General features: G+C 53.9%; 1 protein-coding gene across 2 annotated transcripts in view; it reads right to left on the bottom strand.

Moving 5' to 3' along the window:
• Positions 1 to 1759: 1759 nt before the first annotated feature.
• KIAA0513 (KIAA0513 ortholog) overlaps positions 1760 to 23861 on the bottom strand; it is a 46777-nt gene continuing 24675 nt past the window's right edge. Inside the window, exons 2-13 of one of the 2 annotated variants that reach the window (XM_068992436.1) lie at positions 18369 to 18876; positions 16346 to 16445; positions 15471 to 15544; positions 12337 to 12407; positions 10918 to 11122; positions 10532 to 10572; positions 9982 to 10060; positions 7370 to 7447; positions 6237 to 6266; positions 3342 to 3422; positions 2845 to 2939; positions 1760 to 1881 (exon numbers count right to left, since the gene is read on the bottom strand). In XM_068992436.1, coding sequence (XP_068848537.1) covers positions 1832 to 1881; positions 2845 to 2939; positions 3342 to 3422; positions 6237 to 6266; positions 7370 to 7447; positions 9982 to 10060; positions 10532 to 10572; positions 10918 to 11122; positions 12337 to 12407; positions 15471 to 15544; positions 16346 to 16445; positions 18369 to 18697 — 1233 coding nt within the window. In that variant the 5' untranslated portion in view covers positions 18698 to 18876 and the 3' untranslated portion in view covers positions 1760 to 1831. The remainder of the gene's footprint in view (positions 1882 to 2844; positions 2940 to 3341; positions 3423 to 6236; positions 6267 to 7369; positions 7448 to 9981; positions 10061 to 10531; positions 10573 to 10917; positions 11123 to 12336; positions 12408 to 15470; positions 15545 to 16345; positions 16446 to 18368; positions 18877 to 23861) is intronic. The other variant, XM_068992435.1, reaches the window with a different exon arrangement.

Below are 23861 nucleotides of genomic sequence, written 5' to 3'. Positions count from 1 at the left end.
AGGAGGAAAGACCCCTCCACTCCCCAGCACCCCTGGAAAGACCCGGAAGCTACTGTCTTCCTCCAGAAACCAGAGATTCTACACAAATCATATATATACAAGGATAAGTCTTTTGGGCACCTTAGAATAAAATGTTAATGCATTTCAACTAACCACTAAGAAAAAACTAAGAAAGCCAATGACACGCAGTGGAGAGATGGCGCTTCAAGGGGCTCAGACAAGCTGCTCACTGGGCATGGCCCTGACTTCAATGGGGGGCAGCACAGAGCATCAGGGGGTTGCTGAACATCTTAGGAGGAGCAGCATCGCCTCTAGGAGGCACTGGAGGAGGGCCTGCACACTCGTGAGCTGGATGTTATTTCTCTGAACTGCATTCAGGAGAGACATATCCGATCACTGGGCCGGTTTCCAGCTGGCGTGACCTACCCCAACATAGGACAGGCAAACCAGCCACATGACTGTGCTTTGTTTAGAGATGTGGCCAGAGAGACTGCCAGCATACACACACACACACACACACACACACACACACGCACACACGGGTGTGCCTGCCATCATGAACACAGCGGGGATCCTGGAGCCCAAGCCCCCACTCCCTGCCTCCTGGCAGGACATCTCACACCAGTGCACTCGAGCCCCACGTGTTTCCCATCGCCTCTCTTATGATCACCAGGACGTGCGTTGCTCAGCTCAGCCAACACTCGCTCTTCTCTGGAATGTTCCAGGGAGGCATCCCCCATGAGGGAACCTGTGAAGTGCCGCCTGCAGGGCGGAGTCTCAGACATGTCTGTTGTATTGCAGGAGGTGGAGCGGGAACGCGGGATGGACGGCTAGGGCAGGAAGGACAGAGCCCCGCCGGCCTCGCAAGGCCAGGGCCCCGGAGCCTGACCCTGCGAATCACACAGTCCCCACCAGAAGCCACCTGGGCCACGATGCCTGTAACTGACACAGATATTTCTGTCTTTTAAAAATAAAGAGCAGCACTGTTTGCTTTTAGAAAGGGCAGATGTCTTGAAGCTAATGAAGGAAATTCTCTTTTCTGGGCTTCATCATGGCCAGATGAAGACGGCCCCAGGGAGCGAGTGGTGGAAGTCTCTCTGCCCCAGAAGCAAGCGGTCAGCTGACCAGGAACATCTCAGATGCTTCACACAGACACCTGAGGGCCGCGTGGGTCCAACACAGCCACTTGGAGCCGTGACGTCCCTGGAACCCCACACCCCTGACTGTGGCTGGGACTTCTGCAGCCAAGAAAGCCATCCACTGCCTCGGACTCTCTACTGCCCTGAAACAGGGTGTCTCTCTCCTCCCGGAGCTTCCTGTCACACAGAAAGGAGACCCAGTACCAGCCCAGATTGACACTCAGAGGCCACCTCCGCTCTGCTTGGCTGTGGAAGGAACCCAGCCCCGCCCTGCAGGGAGGGGCCCAGATCCTTACTCCCAACTGTCCCATGTCACTGGCATGGGACTGACGTGTGACAGCTCACATCTGTCCTTCCCTACCTTCCCACACTCCCCATCTTCTCAGCAGGAGGCTGTGATGGACACGTGCCCGCCTGGGACCCAGCATCCTTCCTTCTGTGCCCCCTCAGTCCCAGATCGCAGGCCTGCCACTCGGGGGTATGGACAGTCACCTCGGTTTTAGCTGTGTAATCCCAGGGGCACTTTGGCACGCAGGTGGGGAGCAGACACAGGCAAGGGAGGCGGGGAGGACGGGCAACCAGATCCTTCTAACCGCTAGTTCTAGGGCGGCGTAGGTGCTGCCGATGTCATGCAGAGGGGGTGACAGCCAGCTGCAGTCCTCCTGGGGGCGTCTCGGGCCACCTCCTGTGGCCTACTCGGCGGCCATCTGCTCGATGTGGTCGCTCAGCAGCTTGTACTGCTCTGCAAGAGAAAACAACGTTATTCCTTATGAGGGAGAAGGCGACACAGACAGGCAAGGTCTTCTCACAGGCATGGTGAGTGCGAGCTTCTGCAGGTGTGCCCGCGGCCTGGAGGTGGGTTCCTGCGAACCAGGCTGCATCTTCCCACAGAAATGACGCTACTGAGGGGCAGGCCAGTAGGCCCAGCAGCCTGGTGTGGGCGGAGGAACGTGTCACAGGAGCCAGGCTTGGGTCCTGGGGGCTGAGGAGGGGCCACGTGGTGGGGGCATGGTGCTCTGCCCTGTGCTGGGTGACAGGGCCGATGATAGCACCATGAGGCTGTCCAGGGCACCTCCTGAGGCCGCCTGTTCTTGGCCTTCTTTGACTTGGTGCGGGGTGGAGTTTTGGACAATACTGGTCTAGCCAAATACATGTCTAAGTGCAAGGCTTTTGGGGGGACAAGGAAGAGGCATTCAGTACCCATCATGTGGGATGATGCAGAAAGGCCAGCTGTTTATTAAGGAAGTTGACATCAGCAATGCATCTCCTTTCATTACAGAAGTCAGAGAGTCTAGAAAAACCAACCTCAGGACCTCTGACCCTCCTGCCCCCAGACCTCCCAGGGCAGTGTGGTTCAAGAAATCAAGGTAGGCCATATGCTGGTCACTTAGAAGGGCAACTCGGGGCCAGAGTCTGTCCATTTACAAGGTCAGAGTCTGAGTGCCAAGTTACATCTTTACTTGGACCCTGCTGTTAAGCACTGACCGGGCAGAACCCTTCCCCCCACGAGCCCCCAGCAAGTCCTATCTAGCAGAACTGGGTTTCCAAATGGAAGGAAACGTGTCCCACGCACTTAGGCAAGCAGGAACATATAACATCCCATTTCTAAGTAAAGCAGGGATAATTCTCTGATTGGGACGGGGATCCCACATGCAGCCCGCTTGGCTCCTGAACCCCCAGCCCCGCCGACCTGGCTGGCACTCACCCTCGTCCAGGTTGCCGATCACTGCCTGCTTCTTCAGAAAGTCATTGCACAACTTCTTGTTCAGCCCAAACGCCAGCATGTTGTGCGTAAATGTGCTGGGGGGACATGGCCGTGAGCTGGCACCCCCCCCACCTCCTGGGGCGGAGGGGGGTGGGGAGGGAAGGGAGCCGGGGGCCCAATAGGCAGCCTGCCAGGAATCATTAGAAAGAAGTAAAAACCAAATTGCCTCCTTAGCCAGCCAGCTTCACTCACCGTGAAACGGTGTGGAGGCCAAATGGAGTGAATCGTGTGCTTCTGAGACATTTAAGAACTCATGGTGGTAACAACCCTGAGTCAGGGGCGTGTGACATCATAAGGGTGGTGCTCCCCCAGTGGAGCCCCCGCCAGAAGCATCTTACCCAGCAGCCCCTCCTCACTGAGTCTGGGCCTCAGTATCAGCACCCAGCCCCGCCTACCCCGCTTTCTCATCCCGGGCTGCCCCGGGTGGCAGCACTCACCCCAGCTGCCCAAAGGTGATGTTCTCGTTGAACCGCAGGCTGTCGTCCCGCTCCTCCTGGGTCATGTGGCACCACCGCTCCCTGCAAGCACAGGAGGGGCAGCAGGGAGCTTCAGGCCCGCGTCCAGGCATTAAATCCCCAAACCACCACCCGGCTCAGCCCTCCCCTACTCTGACCTACAGGTGCTGGCCTCCCTGACACAGAGGGGACTCCTGGGCCAAAGAGCTGTTGGTGCTGCTTCTAGGAAGCCTACCCGAGGGGGCGGGGGAGTGATACACACACACACTCATCACCTTGTCCTGGCAGAGATGAGACCCAGGGCCCTGAGAAGGTGTGTGCTTAGCGGTCGCCTAGAACATTTGCTAGGAAATGAGAATCCCCTCCCCCACCTTTTCAAAGGTTCAAGGACAAAGGAGGCCACAGCTCATGTTACAGGCAGGGACAACTGCAGAGGCCAGGGCCTCACCGGTGTCTGAGAAAAGTGGGAGTCAAGAACCCAGCAAGGAGGCCCTGGGGCTCCCCTTCCACTGTCTCTAGGCCTCGGGCTCTCTGGCAGGGTCCACAGCCTCTGACCACATGCTGCCTGCCAGGCTGGCCCAACTCTGCCACTCATTCTGCTCCTGGCTTCCTCATGGCCAAGGCCCGCCCTGCATAGCCACCCCAGGGCCGGTGACTGCTACCCTGTGACCACAGTGAAGATGGCGCAAAGCCTCTATGCAAAGATGGGAAACTCTACGAGGAGGGACCATGGTGCAGGGGCATAGGGTCAGGGCTCAGGGCTCAGGCAGGGAAGGTGCTCTTCTGAGCCTAAGGAGCTGTGTACACGAGTGAGAGCCCAGGCCACCCGACCCCGCAGGGCATCGGCCCCTCCCCTTACAGCAGAGCATCACTAGTCTCCGTGGCCTGGGGAAGTCAGTCCCCCAACCAGCCCACCCCCCATCCCCCAGGCATGACAGCCCCATGGCCATCTGGGAAATGAGTAGATGCCTACTTTCCCTTAAGAATTACACTCTGGACAAGGAGTCTGATTAAAACAGGGTTGAGAGAAAAAAAGATAAAAGGGAGAGAAGAGGGAGTATGAGGGGGGTCAGGGTGATGGAGAAGCCAAAGGAAGTGGAACAGAACCAAGAACATCAACTCTCGACTCCTCTCCCTCTTCAGGCTGAGGGAGGCCACTGGTGCTGGTGCAGCTGAGTGGGAACCACAGGACACCACGGCGCAGCAGAGGCAGGAGGAGGTGTCACTCCAGTCTCCTCAGGCTAGCAGAACAGCCACGAAGACACCTGGAAGGCGCTTCCAGGCACTATGCTGATCCCATTCCATGCTCCTTCCCATCCCCTTTCCCCCGGTGGATGCCCTTAGGACTGTCCAGGCATTAAATCCCCAAACCACCACCCGGCTCGCTGGGTACAGTTGCACAGGTCGTGCACTGTGCAACCCCATCCCATGTGGAAGTGGCTCCCTTGCAGTTGTGCGGCACAGTAGTCCTGACAGTAGATGCAGAGGTGGCTTTTTTTGCTGTGGTGAGGACTAGAGTTGGGACATTTAATCTGATCTCTGATGAAATAGGCAGAAGGTCAATCAGGGGATGCCTACAATCAAATCAATTCTTTAAAACTGAGTCCAACGTCCAATATTGGTGGAAGTCTAATACCACAAGAGAGCAGGTCATGTGTCTAAAATGCCACAGTGAGAATCTGGGTGTGACGAGCAGGTTACAGGACAGGAGACCTCCTGAGAACAGAGAGGATGCTGATGGCGTTATCAGCCGACTTTGCCAGAGAGGAATCAAGCTGGAGACACAAGGTTGCCCAAGGACCCAGAGCTGAACTCTGGTCCTCCAATCTCAGGGTGTCCTGGGGGGCAGGTCTAGGAGGTGCATGGCCAGACCACACCTGCCCCGGGGAAGGAGGCCTGTGAGGGCCAGAGAGTCACTTGCCCTCACGAGGCTCAGAGGCCACGATGGTCTGGCCCTCTCAAACCTCGGCCATGGTGCTGGGAAAGCTGGTTAATCACCCTCTCCCTTAGAGAGACTGTGGGAACTCGGGGGCTTTTTATGAACGGAGGTAGCTGCTGTGCTTAAGTGCTCCTTTTAAAGCCATAATAAGGCTGCATTGGAAAAAAAAAAAAAAAAGACAAGATTTCACATAGAACAATAAGCACTAAAAATACATCACTGATTAAAGGAAGCATGCTTTGGGAAATTTCCACCAAATTTAAAAAAAGCACTGTTATCAGAAATTATATTCTGAATAGGCAGGCCTTTAACTCTAAAAATATCTTAGGAAACAATCTAACACATATCAAGTTCAAACAAAGTCAGAGCCCATCGTGGGCTCGTAGGAAACAGCCGGTCCTAGAAATTTGCCTTCAGGGGCCCCTTGACACGCACAGGCCCCACATCACTCAGTGGCCGGGGGCATGGAGCAGCTGTCCTTTCTCTGGGACCCTCAGACTCGTCCGAGTGGGCGAGGGTCTGCCAGAGCTCACACGCCTCTGGACATGACTATAGAGACAGGTCCTCTGGCCGCATTGGCGGCTCCAGCCAGGATCAATAACCAAGTGGGCAACAAGTGACCTCGAGGGCGTGGTTTCAGGGTCTGCTTGGAGGGCCAGAGCAGCCTGTGGAGGCTGGCTCACTCACGGTCAGAGTTGACCTTCTAGACCTCACTGTCCCCTCCTCTCAGGACACACGCCAGGCCTTGCAGGGTTCTTGGCGGCTGTGTCTGCCTCCTGTCCATTTTGAAGTCTCTGTCATGGGCTAGCTCCCCACCATCATCAGCCTGTCCCAGCGCTGGGCCCGCCAGCTGCGAGTCCCACCTGCACCTGGGTGCCCTCCCCCAGCGGCCCTAGAAGGGCCCCGCACTGTCCAGGGACAGGCACGTGGACACACACCTCTTCTTCTCCTCCTCTCCAGCATCCCCTCTGGAGCGGCAGCAGAAACAGGTAAACAGAGGAACATGTCAAACTCATGCAAGATATGTGGATGGAAAAAGAGAGCAAGCGCGGAAGGAGGGTTATCACAGCAGAGACGGAGATGAAGACGGGGTTCCGGGCGGGAGGGGGGCACTGGCCGAGATGTCGGAGAGCAAAGCAACACGAGATCCCCCTCGCCTACAGGCGTTTCCTGTGTCTGCGTCTCCCAGCAGAGCAGAGAATTCTGTCTAGAATCCTAAGGAATAGTCCAGGACCTCTCCCCCCACGTGCTTCCCTGCTTCCCAGGACACACAGCCACAGCAGGCCATCCCGCCCCCATGAAGGTTTACTGACTTCCCCCTCCAAAAGAAAGATTTCACTTAAGATCCCCTAAGTCCCAGTGGACTGAAGTCTTAACCAGCAGGTTCTGCCCTCTCTCCTGCCGGGAGAAAGGTTCTGAGGTCTCCCCAGTGTTAGAGAAGAAGGGGGTTCATCTCATTAACAAGAAGAGATGCAGAGACTTCAAAGTCCCATGACTGGAGGGGTAGTGACCCAGGCCTGGGAGGCTGCTGCCCCCTCCCTGCCCCATTGCTGCACACAGCAGGCGCCAACCTTGGCTCACTGAGTGTGCCCCAATGCACACTCCTCTCTGCTGATGGTTTACAAAGTGGGGTCTCCAAAGGGGCCCCAGGGAAGCTGCAGCCCAGAGGAGGCAGCTGAAAGTAGAGACTGCCTTCCCCAGACATGAATTCTACAGCCAGGGTCCCAGCTCAAGAGCCTGGGTTCTTACAGAGACAGTCAGAGTGGGTCCAAGGGGGCCCCAGGGGCTTCATTCAGTGGGAGTTCGCATTTCTGAGGAGGGTCAGGCCAAGTCATGCCAGAGCCCCAGGGGAAGAAGCGCTCATGCAAGCTGGGCCCCCACCCGGAAGCTGTGCGCCCAGGACCCTTCAGGCAGCTTGCAGGGCACCGGAGCCAGAAGGGTTCGAGGAAGAAACACAAGACGCGAGGACTCAGCCATTCTGTCCTTCTGCTCTCCTCTTCAGAAACGGGACAAAAAAGCCTCTCCCTGGTCCTCTTTCCCGAGGCAAAGCAGGCCTGGACTCGGATCCTACCTGGTCGTGGGAGACCGCTTTCTCCTCTCACAGTGGACGGCATCGAAAAAAGCTGCATTCCAGAACCTCAGTGTGTGCCTGCAAGACAGACAAGATGGGAATACAGTGGGTCACAGGCCCATGTTGTTCAGTTGCTAAGTCGTGTCCGATTCTTTGCAACCATGGACTGCACACGCCAGGCTCCTCTGTCCTCCACTATCCCCTGGAGTTTGCTCACATCCATGTCCGTTGAGTCACTGGTGCTTTCTAACCATCTCATCCTCTGTCGCCCCTTCTCCTTCTGCCTTCATTCTTTCCCAGCATCAGGGTCTTTTCCAGTGAGTTGGCTCTTAGCATCAGGTGGCCAAAGTATTGGAGATTCAGCTTCAGCATCAGTCCTGCCAATGAATATTCAGGGTTGATTTTCTCTAGGATGGACTGGTTGGAACTCCTTGCAGTCTGAGGGACTCAAGAATCTTCTCCAGCACCACAATTTGAAAGCATCAATTCTTCAGTGCTCAGCCTTCTTTATGGTCCAACTCTCACATCCATACATGACTACTGGAAAAACCATAGCTTTGACTGTATGAATCTTTGTCAGTGAATCAATGTCTCTGCTTTTTAACATGCTGTTTAGGTTTGTCATAGCTTTCCTTCCAAGGAACCAGTGACTTTTATTTTCATGGCTGCAGTTACCATCCGCTGTGATTTTGGAGCCCAGGAAAATAAAATCTGTCACTGTTTCCACTTTTTTCCCTTCTATTAGCCATGAAGTGATGGGACTGGATGCCATGATCTTAGGTTTCTTAACACTGAGTTTTAAGCTAGCTTTTTCACTCTCCTCTTTCACCCTCATCAAAAGGTTCTTTAGTTGCCTCTTTAGTTCCACGTGGCCCAGAAGGGTCTATGTGCCTTTATCCTCAATGGAGCTGGTTTTCTGGGCCTTGGCAGTCATCTGCATGTCTCCCAGGACCTATAATCTGGGAAGGTGGAACCTTCACCTGTAGGACATGGATGAAGCCACTTCCCCCTCTCGGTCTCCCACTGAGACTCCCAACAGGAAGCAGAGGCCTCAAGGAGACCTGCTTTTCTACAGCAGCATCTATTAACAGAAATGGGACAGGCCATGTGCAGAGAGCAGACACGCTTATAGGGTTGCACAAGACAGAACCATTCTTCCCAAAGATCAGAGTCGGCAAACCTATGGCACATGGGACAAACTCAGGCCTCTGTGTATTTGTGTAAATCAAGTTTTAAGGGCTCACAGCCACGATCACCCACTTACATCCTGTCCATGGCAGCTTTTGCACTACAGAGGCAGAGTAGAGTGGTTGCTGGTAAAGCCTAAAAGATCTATCACCCAGCCCTCCACAGAAAAGTGTGCTGAGCCCTGAAGCAGAAGGTAAGACAGTAGCCTAGCTGAGCCCAAAGGGGCCTGAGTTAAATCATGGACGTGGGCCCCAGGCTGGTGGGCTTCTCCCTGCTGCCACCCGAGCCTGGCCCTGCAGCCTGGGGCCACAGGTTTCCAGACAGCTGCCGCCCAGCTCTGGCCGGCTACAAGGCTCCCACGCCCTGTCCTGTTGTGCCAAGCTCTCATGCCGCTAGACGGTATTCCTCATGGGAGGGGAGCGTCTGACACCCTTTGGGTTCCAAATGCTAATCTGCCTCCAACTTGTGAGTAAATAAAATAAAACACGTGGACGGAGAGGCTCTGGAGGGACGAGGGTGTGCTCACAGCAGAGGGTGGAGTGTTCCCTGACCATGGGTTTCCCACTCCATGGCCTTTGTGTGCGTAAGGTATTTATATACGTAAAACAGCTGGCTGCTGCTGCTGCTAAGTTGCTTCAGTCATATCCAACTCTGTGCAACCCCACAGACAGCAGCCTACCAGGCTCCTCCATCCCTTGGATTCTCCAGGCAAGAATACTGGAGTGGGTTGCCATTTCCCTCTCCTAAAACAGCTGGACTAGGACATAATTTACATACCAGAAAACCCACACTTTTAAAGTCTATAACTCAGTGGGTTGGGTTGTGGTCTATTCATGGACTTGTGCAACTGTGCAACTATTACCACTGTCTGTTTCTGGGACCTTTTCATCATCTCATTCCCTGCTTCCCCCGGATCCTGGCAACCACCAGTCCACTGTCTCCAGGGCTTTGCCTCCTGGACACGTTATGTAAATACACTGCGTGGTCCTTTGGGCCTGGCTTTGGTCATCTGGCATAATGTTTTCCAGGTCCACCCACGCTGTGGCGGGTGTGGGTGCCCCATTCCTTTACGTGGCTGAGTAACAGCCCACACTTGGTGCATCTGCATGGACGGACATCAGGTTGTTCCCATCTCTGGGCTCTTATGAACAGCATGTCATGAATGTATGTGCACAGATTTTTGCCTGAGTACCCGTTTTCAATTCTTTTGCACATCTACCCAGGAGTAGAATTGCTGGGTCTTGGGGTAAAACTCTGTTTAACCTCTGAGGAACTGCCAGGTCATCTTCCAGAGTGGCTGCTGCCTCGGACAGTCCCACCAGCAGTGCGTGAGGTTCTAATTTCCCCGCATCCCTGCCAACACTTGCTATTGTCATTTCTATGGAGCTGGCAGCTGCTGCCCCCCAGGTGGAGGGTGGCCTTACCAGATGGGCTGCTGCTTCAGGTGTGTGTACAGGTAGATCTTCTCTCCTTTCCTCTCCTCTTCCGGGCTGCACACAGTCACTGTGGGACGGGGAGGGAGACTTGAGCGGGGCAAACCGCCCCAGCAGCCCTCCCGGCAGGCCCCATGTGCCCCCAGAGTCACATAGACATGCAGTGGAAATTCCAGGGCACCTGCCCTGAGGCCCACATCAGTAACGACATGCTCAGGCCTGGCCCTGAGGATTCAGTCCAGGGAGGGCCCCACAAATGGCTCTCCCACCCCAGAAATGTTCCTTGACGTCCCTATGATGAGGAGTTGGTCCCCAGAGAAGTGGTTTTTCAATAGAAATTCAGTACTAGATTACAGGCTGGAGCAGGGGCAACTGGGGAATCACGCAGGACAGTGTCTCCTGCTGCGGGGAGCTGGAGCCCCAGATGTGTGGGCACCTGCCTGGGGGGGTTGCTGGTTTGCTGTGGGCTGAGCTAAGGCCCCGAGGGGCTGCAGTGGTGCCACCCGGGCGCCCACAGCCCTGGGGCCCAAGAGGCACTCACCCGTCTTCCGCGGCTTCTCCTGGGGTCTGCCCTCTTCCTCCCTTGGGGAGAGAAACCACAGAAGTGACAAAACAACCCCTCGGCCCCAGTTTCCCAAAGAACCCTTCAACATTGCTTAAACAGGATTATGTCTCATGACCCATGTGTACATTTAGGTGGTTTTCTGAAAGCATGTGCATGAAATCAATGCTACGTTTACCAATCGCCAGTCTTTTAGAACTGAGATGTGGAAAACTCTGGAGGGCGGGGAAGCAGCTGCGCTTCCCAGAGCGGCTCTCAGGCCCCAACGACAGCCAAGGAGACTGAGGTGCTTCCGTCACCAGGCCAGGGAGCAGCCTCCTGGTCACACCCGTGGCCGGGGAGGGGCGCACACAGGGCACACTCACTCGCTCCTCCTGACTGGGGGCCCCTTGGGCTTGGTCTCCAGCCCAAAGAAGCCCTTGACGTTCTCCGTCTTGGCCGACGTGTTCTTCAGCAGCCGCTCGGCAATGTCCTTCTTTTCCGCCAACCAGCTGTTGGCTGACTTCAGGTAGGAGTCGATGCTCCCAGTCGGCTTCTCCTTGGACTCCGTGGGGAGCAGGTGCGGTTTACCTGGCGGTGGGAGAGCGATGAGAACCGACTGGAACCACAGAGGCCGGGGTCGCCGCCTCCGCCATCACTGGACAAGCTGATGGGAAGCGAGGGGCTCAGGGATGCCCTCAAGAAGGCGCAGAGCCTGGGCCCCTGCGCTCTCAGGCAGTCCCTAGGCACCTACTGTGTCCAGGTCAGCCAGGGGTCACCAGGGACAAAAGAGGAAACAGGCAGGGACCCAGCCCCCAAGAAGCAGTGAGTCCAGAAGGTGGGTGCGTAGCGAACACAGGTAGAGGGCAGCACAGAGTGTGCTGAGTGGCACCTGGGCTGGGCCTGAAACAGGAGGGTGTTGGGCACGGGAGATGCTGGAGGAGGGCAGCCAGGAGAAAGGAGGAATGTCCCTCCCCAAGGCTGTGTACCGATCAAGGTCCAGGCAGCTCCGCAGGCCCAGGTTGCTCTCTCAGGCCAAAGGGCCCCAAGCTGAGGAATCAGGCCAGTAGCCAGTAGGATGGAGTTGAGATGCAGAGGAAGGGGATGCTAGAGTGAACCCTCGGTGCCAGTGCTGCCCTGACCCAGCTCCAGCCCCTGAGTGGGCTCCCAGAAGCTGTCTCCTTAAGGAGGCCTGAACAAGTGCCTGTGGTTGCAGCTCAAGGAGCTTAACAGGGGAGCCCTCTAGCTGCTATGTACCAGGAGGCCCCAGGGCCATGAGCCAGCACAGGTCAACCTGCCCTCTGCTCAGAGGCAGCTCCAGCCCACAGCCCAGCTGCTCCTCTTCACCCTTGTCCACAGCTGACCCTGCATTCATGTTCACCCAGAATATGAGACCTGCACATCCTCACACCAGCCATCCCGGCATCCACCTGAAGCATCCTGCCCCATGTGTCCACCTTCTCGTTTCCTCATAGCCGACCCTCAGCCTCCCGACCCTTCTCCTCCTATTCCAGGAGTCTCCCTCTTCCTCAACCCCACCCTAACACCAGCTCCCTTTGTTTTCTGGGTGCCCCGCAGCTTTGCCTTAAGAAATCCCCACTTGGGGACTTCCTTGGAGTTCCAGTAATAAAGAGTCTGTGCTTCCACTGCAGGGGCTGCGGGTTCGATCCCTGGTCAGGGAAGTAAGATCCCACATGCTACGCAGTGCAGTTAAAAAGTAAAAACTAAGTAAAAAAGAAATCTCCTCTCGATGGGCGTTGGAAGGTGAGGGTCTGCCCTCCCCGTGAGCCGCGCCAGGGCCTCACCGATGTGGTAGTAGGTGAAGCACATGGTCATGAGGTTCTTGGCGGGTCCGAAGTCATCCATCTGGTGACACCTGAAATGGGGAGAGCGGTGACTGGCTGATGGGTCCCCCGACCCGATTCCCTCTGCATGTTCCTGAGAGGACCAGCATATTCACAGACACGTCTAACTGTTACCTCACCCACCTGATGCTCTGGAGGAGAAGCCACAGAAAGAGCTCCCCGGGTCCAGGGACACAGCCTGGGAGAAGGTCTGATTCTGGGTGGGAAGGCCCTCGCCATCCATCTACCAGGCCTCTTTCACTGTCAAGGTGGGACAGCCAGGGCCCAGGAAGCTCGACCCTGCCCCAAAGGGCAGCCCCAGAACTGGAGGATGGGCCTCGCATCTCAGGCCTATACCTGCATCTGGCCCTACTTCTCGGGAAGGAGCATGGGCTTGGGTGATACACAGACGTGGGCAGCAACCAGGGTCACCTGGAGAGCGTGTTAAGATGTGGATTTCTGGGTCCACCCTGGAGTCTCTGGGTCAGCAGGTCTCAGGCAGGGCCCAAGAACATGCATCTCTAACAAACTGCCTTGGGAAGCTGATGTTCTGAGGCTCCTGGCCCAGAGACAGCACTTTGAGAATGACTGGGAATATGAATACCTACCTACCCTATACCACTTGCTGAAAATCAAAGTAATCGATTACGTACCAGAGCCTGCGCTAGGCTAGAAGATGTCCTACAGATGTAAAGGACTGTACTTACTATACTGAGAGTATGAGATACACATGGATCCATTCAACTCAGCAAACAAAAAAAGGGGAAAAAACTTCAAAAGCAGGACCTGCCTGCCCCTGGGAATCTGTAGCTGCAAAGCTATAATGATGTCCACTGGTGCTGCTGCTGCTAAGTCGCTTCTGTCGTGTCCAACTCTGTGTGACCCCATAGACGGCAGCCCACCAGGAAACCCTGTCCCTGGGGTTCTCCAGGTGAGAACACTGGAGTGGGTTGCCATTTCCTTCTCCAATGCATGAAAGTGAAAAGTGAAGGTAAAGTCACTCAGTCGTGTCCGACTCTTAGTGACTCCATGGACTGCAGCCTACCAGGCTCCTCCATCCATGGGATTTTCCAGGCAAGAGCACTGGAGTGGGGTGCCACTGCCTTCTTCGGATGTCCACTGCAGTACCATGAATTAGAGAAGAAAAGGAGGAATCAGCTAAAGCCCATTAACAGGGCAGATGCTGAGTAAATCTTGGTATAGTCATGCATTCATATATTACAACACCTCATAGCCATGGCCAGAGAAGGCAATGGCACCCCACTCCAGTACTTTTGCCTGGAAAACCCCACGGACAGAGGAGCCTGGAAGGCTGTAGTCCATGGGGTCGCTGAGGGTCGGACACGACCGAGCAACTTCACTTTCACTTTTCACTTTCATGCATTGGAGAAGGAAATGGCAACCCACTCCAGTGTTCTTGCCTAGAGAATCCCAGAGATGGGGGAGCCTGGTGGGCTGCCGTCTATGGGGTCGCACAGAGTCGGACATGACTGAAGCAACTTAGCAGCAGCAGCAGCAGTAGCCATGGCAGACGCACCACTGAATGCAAACGTAGGGGACTGCACTTTTAGAAGAAGCATGTCCTTGCTGGCACATGCGTTATTCAGAGTGGGGTTATCGCTGGGAGATGGACCAGAAGCGAGAGAACCTTTCCTTTTCCTCCTAGGCTTCGGTGTCTTTCCGTTCTGTTCCCTCATGCACTTTCTTTCCTGTTTAGTTTTTCACTTCAGATAAGTATTTCAAAAAAGAAAATCAACAGACATTATCTAAACAGTGGGATGAGGGCCACTTTATCATTTAACATAAAAATAATCCAATAAATCTAAAAAGCTACATTTCTATAAATTTTTTTTGCAACCACAAAAAAAATATGCTCACAAACAAAGTCATGGAAGGAGTCTGTGTTTAAAATTTAACTCCCCCAACTACCCAGTGTACTTATTTAAGGAATAATTTTTTAAAAAATGGAGAATTAGATAAGCATGTTACCATATGGGAGCATAGCATATGTGACACCATCTATAAACAGTATACATTCATGAAAGTTCCTGTAGATACAAATGTCTGGAGGTGGAAGTGTCCTCAGGGCGGGAGAGCATGCTGACCCCCAACCTCTGTGCAGCTCCCGACGCATCCCCAGAGAGTGTGGGCCCTTGACTCCCTCCACAAGGCCTCCCCACCCAGGCCAGGATTCCTCCTGAGCACACCTGGAACGTGGCACATTCAGAGTAAGTGTTAAGAAAAATAGGGGCTCCTTTCTTTTGTCAATTTTCCTCCAGTCCATGCCCTGTGTTCATGGGGAAGAGAAAAAGGTGGGGAAGGTGGCCACAGCCTAAGCCACAGACCAGGACCTGCTCCGAGGCCACACTGAGTTGATGGGGCAAGTGGGTTTAAATGACAGTCAGATCAGAGTCAGGGCTTCCCTCTGCCCCCAGTTTCCCATGCACCTGCCCCGTGATTAAAGTCACTGCTTAGTTACCCCCGGGCAGACACGGCTCCTCCCGTTCACACTGCGGAGGGCATGTCCAGCTCTGAAGCAAGTCAGGGCGTCTGAATCAGGTCAAGAGTCCTAGAGCCCTAGGCCTCAGGAGCAGGAGCCCCACGAGTCATCGGCCAGCCTCCACGGCCACACATTGGCGGGGGGCTTCCTCCCAGCCCACATGGTCCAGGACACCCTCTGAGACAAAAGGGCCCAGCAGTGCCTCACTAGGACTCCGGGCAGGTGACATCATCCAGCCATCTCATTACTGGGTGATGAGAGTGTGTGTGGAGCACGTCACTACAGGAAGTCCAGAGAACCCCGATCTGGGCTGGAGGAGGACAGGGTGGGCCGTGGAATCACAGCCTGTCTCCAGACAGGTGGGGCGGGGGGAACTGACTCACACCCAGCTGTGGCCCTCTCCTCTCCTGCCGGGTGGGGACTGTGCACTTTCCCGTGAGATGCTGGTCATGACTCCCAGCAGATGCCGGGGAGCGCCAGAGCAATCGAGCTGATGACGCATGTGTGGGGCAGGTACTCATGACTGGGGTCTCGGGCGGGGAGGGAGGAAAGATGAGCAGTTAGGACGGAGGCTCTGAGCCACAGCATCACTTACTCGAACAGGACCACCGCGAAGGACTGCACCAGGCGGTAGAAGGTGGGCTCTGAGACGCACTTGGAGTTGCAGCGCTGTCCAGGAAGAGGGCAGATGGTCAGGCAGCCGCTGGCAGAGCTCTGCTCAGCTCAGAGGGGCTGTAGGCTCACCACCACTTCTCTAAGTGCTGAGCACCTCTAAGCACAGCCCCGCTCGGGCCCAACATGAGCCCTGCTCCACAGAGACCCGGACTCAGCGAAGGGCTGCCCTGCGCCCAGACCACCCCACATCATTCCCTGTGTCTCTTTGTGAGATTTTAAAAGCTAGGAACTTCACCCACTCACCCACACATGGGGAAGTATGGAAGGATGCGACCCCAAGGTGACAAGGCTGGCTATTTTTTGGATGAGGGATTTATGGGCACTTTTTCTACTTTTGCTTACCAGCATTTTCTAATTTTTCTTGTGAGAATAAATTAGTTGTGATAAAAAAATACATTTAAAAAAATTTTATTATTGGAGCATAGTTGCTTTGCAAAGTTATGTTAGTAAAAAGTACTTTAAAAACTAAGAACTTCATCCATTTTACAGGAAAAACAAAAAAGAACCTACTGGCTATTTACAAAATTTCTCACCTGAGCTTACACAGCTGTCATTGTCTTGAATACTTTATGAAAACTGAATGTCGTGGGTTCTTTAATAAAAACATGCAGGGACACAGACCACGTGCTTGTCTTTAAAAGACGAACATATCTGGAATTTCATGTGGCTGAGAGGCCAGGCTGCATCTTCCACTATTCTAAAAAGGCCTTTTCGAAACATCTCTAGGTGAGCGTCACATGTTTTTCCGGTGGGGTCGTTTCTCCCGAGCAGGTGACAGCCCTGTCACCCCCTTACCTGGGCGCTCACATACCGGGCAAACCATTCCCGGCCTTTCCCATTCTCGCTGCTGCAGTACTCGCCAAACTTGGCTTTCTCCTCCTGGTCCAAGTCCTCCCTGGAGAAGAGGGCAGAGGGGAAAGACAGGAAAGCTTTAATCCTCTGGAACTAAAAGGACTACAGTCGGGGAAGAGGAAGGACAGCACACCTAAGTGCAGGCGACGCTGGACCCTGGACCCCGATCCTCGCCTCGGCTCCCCGACGGACTGCACTCCACCAAGTGCAGAGGCACATTCTAGCCTCTGGGCAACCTCGAGAGCAATGGGTTTATTGCTGTTTCCAAGATGAGGACCCTGGCTGGAGGGTCAGACACACCTGGGGAATAGCAAGCGGGAGCCCCATGTAGACTTCCTGGCTCCAAAGCCCACGAGACCGCCTGTCTCAGTGAGGTTTGGGCACTCACAAGGTCCACAAGCCTCTGACAGCTGGGCTCTCCAACTCACCCGACCTCCCCTCATCTTTAGAGCTGATGAGGTATGGAGCCACCCACTGGAGTTAAGAATTCCTAACCTGCTCAGCTTCAGCAGGACATACGGAGCCCACGGTCTGATGCCCCTCCAGCCATCAGAGGGCCTCGTTGCTTATTCCACTCACTTCTGAAGGGCCAGTCTGCTCTCTGATGCTCCCCGGTTCTGTGTGTGAGGGGTGAAGATAGGGGAGGGGGCCCCAGGCCTGCGAGTCACCACCACCAGGGTGGACAACATGCTCACCTGATCTAAACCACTTCTAATCACTTTCGTGGGGGAGGGGCAGTACTCTACCTCCAATCTAATGACTAAATTGGGGTAGCAGAAGGCTGAAGATCAATTGGCTTTTGTAACTTCATTTATTTAAGGTTTCATAGAAAACATCTTGGCTTGATTTATCCCAAAATACCAACACCAGATGAAACATAATAATTTGCCAGGCATGTGCATGGAGCTTTGGAATGAATGCTCTTGACAAGGCATCTGACTCAGTTGTCCAGGTTCCATACTGCCGACAGACAGGCTGCCACAAATCTCGATTGGCCTTCCTGGCAAGTCAGTGAGCTTCTGGGCTTTCTCCCCTTTTCATTAACTGGGTGTACTTGGAGAAAGCTGACTAATTTCAGTGTGAGTCAAACAAAATAAGTAGGAAGCCACATCTACTGCTATCCCAGAAAGCACTCAAAATCACACATAAAAGCATTTGGGGGATGGACAATTATTGGGATGCTAATAAACTCTTTTCCTCTCCAACCGCAGAGAAAACTGAGCCACATCTGCCAAAGGTGGAAATCGCCCTGCCAGTTAACCATTGAGGGGCTAAAGCACAACAGGAAACGACATCCTCGCTGTGTGCCGTCAACAGGCAGAAATCCTTCTTACGCTTTAACGAAGCTGGAAAAGGATCCCTTTGGCCAGAGCTCCTCAGGCCACATGTGCCCATCTCAGAGGCCTTGTTAAAAGCAGATTCTGACTCAGGGGGTCGGCTGGGGCCCAGGACTCTGCGTTTCTAACAATCCATTGGTGCTGATGCTGCAGGTCCTTGAGGAGGGACCTTCAGCATTTCACGTGCTGCTGTGCAAAGATGCAAGAGCAGCATCGAGACCTGAGGCCTGAACTGAACCCGTGTTTCCCTTTCCCCTGCTGAGCTGGTAACAGCTGTGAAACAGATTCCCAGGTCCAGCCTCTACTTCTGCGCAGCTATCTATGCTCCTGGTTCAAACCATCAGAAGCCACCAAAGCGAGGTGGGAGAAAGGTGCGAGGGCAAGTCCCCATCCTAGCAGCTGAGTCAGGGTAGCAAGAGGCATTGGTACTTGAAACCTTCTGGCCTTACAGCACCCCTAACTCGCTGTCAGCTACAACACCTTGGAAGGCATGCCCACGGGGGCTCACCTCAGATGCAGAGGAAGCAAAGCCCAGCCCTGAGCGGGGGGAATCTCCCCAAGGGGGTCTGCAGGCAGCGTGTGGTGCTGAGCCAGGGAGGGGCCAGCGGCGGGTGAGGGCTGGGGCTTACCCTCCAGAGAAGATCTTCTCCACGTAGCCGCGCATGAACTCGCGGAGCTCCAGCAGCTCCTCATCCTTGGCCGAGTCAGCGCTCTGGTTGGAGGAGAAGGACTCGTTGGAGGAGGAGCGGCGGTACTGGCCCCAGGACGGGTGAGAGGGAGACTCGCCCATGTCATTCTCGCTGTCCGCGGACTCCGTGGTCTCGCTCTCCGAGGCTCCCTCTCCCGGGGAGCTATCCCCATCCTGCAGCTTCGGGGGCGGCGCCTCCAGCGGCGAGGAAGCAGACGGCTCGGCCCCAAAGTCAATCAGCGAGCCCACGGGGACCTCGGGGGCCTCCATGGCTCAGGCGGGGGGCTGCAGACCAGGAGGTCGGGTGGGGAGGCTGGGGGACGGTGTTCCCAGGTGCGTCAGCAGGAGCCGGAGGCGGAGCGGGAGCCCACCGGGCGCATGTGTGCTGCTTGGGAACTGCTGGCGGCTGGGACTGACTCCTCCAGATGGCCCAGGGGGCCCTAAGGCATCTGTAATGGAAGCAGAAACACATCATCGTTCTCACCATGAGAGCTTCCCAACTTAGATGAAGGAATTAGGGCACTCCTGCCCCATCAGAAAAGTAAAAGTAAAGTCGTGTCCGACTCTGCAATCTCTTGGACCACCTGGCTCCTCCGTCCATGGGATTTTCCAGGCAAGAATATTGGAGTGGGTTGCCATTTCCTTCTCCAGGAGATCTTCCCGACCCAGGGATTGAACCTGGGTCTCCCGCATTGTAGGCAGACGCTTTACCATCTGAGCCACCAGGGAAGTCTTCTGCCCCTCAGAAGAAGCTCCCAACTTCCAGAATTTGGGCCAGCTCTCTGCTGATGTCCTCTGCCACTCCCTCACCATTAAACATCCGCCATATGATGGGCAAACAGCAAACAAGCACACCAATCAGGCTTTCTCCAGACTAAGCAAACAGACCTCAAGGGGGGCTGCTGCCGCTGACCCGCTCCCCACTCCAGCTGACCAGGCCGAGGCCTATAAAACCGGAAATCACCCGCCACCCGCTGTTACTGGATCAGCAGCAGTGGAAGACGGTGTCCTCAGGGGCAGGCTAGGCACATGGGCTCCTCACCTCCAAGGCCCGAGGCTCTCCCTTCCCGGTCCCCTTCTCAGCTTTGGCTGACTTAAGACCCAGGGCCTCCCCGGCTGTCACATGTGGGATCATCATGACCCCTCAAACCCTTCCATGGTTTCTAAGTGGCATTTGCCAGCCAGACCCACCTCCTCCTCCCTGCCTGCTCCCTGCACCAGGGCCACCCTAGGCAACGGCATCCACCTCCTGGTGCCGGTCCTTCTGACCCTTAGGCTGGGTGGTCCTCTCCCTTCTCCATCTTCCTCGCCCCACCCGGAATTCTATTCATCCCTCTAGACTTGGCTGAGTACCACCTCTTCACAGACACTTTGCTCAAACCCTGTGCAATCTATTTACTGATTCCTGTGTGGCCACACTGGAACTTTACTGACACTCATTTAATAAGTCTGCTTGTTTGACAGATAGATATTAGTATTCCTGCTTACCCCACTAAAGTATAATCCCCTAAGGGGTGGACCATGCCTCAGTCACCTTTGTAGCAATATGTGAGCGCCCGGCACAGTTCAGTTCAATCGCTCAGTCATGTCCAACTCTGCGACCCCATGAACCGCAGCACTCCAGGCCTCCCTGTCCATCACCAGCTCCTGGAGTTTACCCAAGCACATGTCCATTGAGTCTGTGGTGCCATCCAACCATCTCATCCTCTGTCATCCCCTTCTCCTCCTGCCCCCAATCTTTCCCAGCATCAGGGTCTTTTCAAAAGAGTCAGCTCTTCCCATCAGGCGGCCAAAGTACTGGAGTTTCAGCTTCAACATCAGTCCTTCTGATGAACACCCAGGACTAATCTCCTTTAGGATGGACTGGTTGGATCTCCTTGCAGTCCAAGGGCCTCTCAAGAGTCTTCTCTAACACCGCAGTTCAAAAGCATCAACTCTTCACTGCTCAGCTTTCTTTACAGTCCAACTCTCACATCATACATAACCACTGAAAAAACCATAGCCTTGAGTAGACGGGTCTTTGTTGACAAAGTAATGTCTCTGTTTTTTAATATGCTGCCCGGCACAGAGTCTTAACTAAGTGTCCACTGTATGTTTGCTGGATGGATGACCAGACCTGACCGTGAACATGCGCTGGGAGTTGGGAAGCTGATGATGCAGGCAGAACTGGGATTAGGATCTCTGCTTCTAACCAGGTCTCCACCAGTCAGTTCAGGGGTCACCTGCCAGTTCTGGAGTGCCTTCCCAGTGACAAGAGAGGAGCCCTCCTGATACGAGTCCACCTTGATCCTGGGCTCCTGTCCCTGTCCTCTGCCTCTACAGATCCCAAATATCTAAGACAACACTTGGCAGATAGGTGGCTTCCCATACTGTACAACTAATACATCTTGTGAGGCAATTCAGTATCAAAACTGCATTCACTGCCTCTTAAGAGCTTAATGTCCACGGATCGATTATGGGCTCCTCCAAATGCCCCAGCCCAGGATATTTTTAGATGTCCTGAGTCAAAAGGATGGGATGGCTGCCTCCCTGTCACTGCAGAGGCAATGGCCCCCTTCAGGAGAGTCCGACAAAGACTGCCTTGGTCCAAAAAAAGAGCTCCAGCATGAATCCCAGCTTGAACTTTCTGGGCCAGAAGAGCAACACAAGGTGTGCAGAGAGTCCACAACTACGGAGCAGTGGGCTGGGGTCGGGTCAGCCCTGGGCACTTTGTGCCAGCAGGCGGGTGAGCTGTGGCCTCTGGTCCCCGGGCCGGGGTCCCGGTCAGAGACATCAAGGGCAGAGGAGGGCTCTAAGGTCCTTCAGACAACCATGCTCTCTGCTCTCCAAAGAAGAGAAGATCACGCCTATAACGACTCACCAGATATTAAAAATGGAAAATCACACACTAGGAAAAATGTGTGTAGCTACTATGATAGGAAAAACTGAGTTAATTATACTTATGTGAGAAATTCTCCCAAATCCAATTTTTAAAAAATCTATAACACTACTCATTTAGGCAAGGCATACAAAAGGAAGCTATTAAATTCTTAGACAATTCTTCAACCCATACTAATAACCACACATACAGATAGGCAAATTAAAACAATTAGGTACCAGCTTACACTACAATGTAAGCAAAAATTTGAAAACTATAAATTTTCAAAGCAGATGAGATTATGATAAAACTAATATTTTCAAACAATTTCAGCAACAAGGATAAACATTAATAAGATTTTAGAAAGCAATTTCCATAATTTTTAATCTTCTTTCCTCTGATCCAAGAATTCAAATGCTTGAAATTTATTCTAGGAAAGTAATTCCAAACACTCAAAAACAGTTATGTGGTCTGTAACAGTATTTATAATCCTCATAAATTAGGGGGGATATCTAAATACAGTAAAGTGGCAAATAAAATCTAACAACTTGGTGCAATGGTAATCAGTGTATGATGCAATTAGAAGAATTCACTTTATACTTACATAAACAAATATTCTACAATCAACAAACATTTACTAAATCCTACTGCATGCCAACCTCTGTTCTGGGTGCTAGAAATACTGAAGTGAATGAGTTTTAATTGTACTATAATTACAATCACGTCCACGTATGAAAAAGGACTGAAAAAGCAGACAGAAATGTATATTACAGTGCTAAATGGCAACCCACTCCAGTATTCTTGCCTGGAGAATCCCAGGGACGGAGGAGCCTGGTGGGCTGCCGTCTATGGGGTTGCACAGAGTTGGACACGACTGAAGCGACTTAGCAGCAGCACAGTGCTGGCACTGAGATCTCCCTTTTTTATTTTGCTATCATTAACCATGTAGTTTACAATGAATAAAAATTCAGAGGAAAAGGAAACAAGTATCTTGAAACATTTCAGGATTTAGTCTGAAGGCTCCATATTTACCAAAGCAGAACCCGACAGCACTGAAGGGCAAAATCAGACCCTACTGTCACGGCTATTTCTGGTCAGGCCTGAGGCGCTTTCAGAGGCTGGTGGGGAGCTCTCCCAGCGCCTTTCTAGCTTGGAAATTCAGGGTGTGCATGAATCATTCTTTCCCAGAAGCCTCCTCAGTGGGCTCAGGAAGGAGGGGACAGGGTGAGGAGCCTGGCCCTGCAGGAGAGGAAGCACAAGTGCAGGAGGGTCCTGGGTGCCACGCGGGCACTACGGGCTGCAGGGTGCATGCCCCTCTGCCTGGGGATCTCTTCTCTCAACCAAACCTGCTCCCGGGGCTGAGATGCAGGTGAAGCAGCCGCTTATGCTGAGGGGCTTGGAAGTACCCCACCCCCTTCCTTCAGGAAGGGAACAGAATTATGGGCCTCCATCCAGGACAAGGTGACGGTCACTCTCAACACCCCAGGATCACACACCTCACTCGACTCCTGTGATCTCTAGCTAGAGAACTCAGAGGAAGTGGGCCCAGGGGGACTGACCGCACTGTCCCTAGGTAGGGCCAGCCAGGGGCTGCCGCTAAGGTTTGTGGGCCCAGTGGGATCAGACCTAAAGAACTTTCTCTCTCAAAGTGCTTTTGAAATCCACTTCGTGAAATCTTCTATTTTATTTCAAAATACCTCTGGGCTAAAGAAGACACGTCTGCAGGTTGTACTCAATCCCTCTGCTTTGTCCTGCTTACAAGAAGGACCCCAGACCCACTCCAGGGCCACAGCTCTGGGTTTTAAATCAGAGTGGAATCTCTGCAAATACCATTGATACTAAAAATGTCTTCTACAGACTTGCAGTCAAACGGACCTTCCTGCAACTGCATCCTCACAATTCACCTCCTGGGCCCTAGAGCAGAAGCCTCTACCAACCAAGTGAGTGAACCAAACTAGACTAAAATCCTCAGTCAGCCTATGGCTCTAAGAGGAGCCTTCTTCAGACTCAGGGTCAGAGAAGTGGGTATCAGAGCCGAGATGGAAGACTCATAAGAACCCATAAGACTCTAGGGTCTTCTGAGCAGAAGACAGTGTCTTAGGGGAAGGAACAGCCCACACAGGGGGCCTAGGCAGCCATGACTTTGGAAAGTTCCAGACAAGGGAAGGCTAAGGAGGGAAGAGGTTGGTAGGGTGGAGGGGCTGCAGATACCAGGACCCTGGGTTGGTTGCTCAGGATGCCTGGCAGGTAGCCATGGCAGCAGTGTGGAACAAGAGCAAGGGGGCCAGGGGAGCTGGGCGCGGTGGGCGCATTCTTCCAGGAGCTTTCCTGACCTCGTGCGCCCCCCCACCCCTGCGCCCCACTGTGGCAGGAACTCGGAAGGAGACTGCCTTCTGTGGCTGCGGACCACATCTCCTGAGGCTTTGCTCAAACCCTGATTTCCCCAGCACCCAGAGCACCTGGAGCGAGCACTTCTCCAGCAGGCTGGCCCTGGGCAAGCACACAGGCTCCCGGGGCCAGGGGAGACTCCAGAACCTTCTGTAGCTCTCCCCTGCCATCCGTGTCAGGCAGCTCCCT

This window comes from Capricornis sumatraensis, chromosome 20 (genome assembly GCF_032405125.1).
Source record: "Capricornis sumatraensis isolate serow.1 chromosome 20, serow.2, whole genome shotgun sequence".
NCBI lineage: Eukaryota > Metazoa > Chordata > Mammalia > Artiodactyla > Bovidae > Capricornis > Capricornis sumatraensis.
This window is presented reverse-complemented; position numbering and strand designations above follow the sequence as displayed.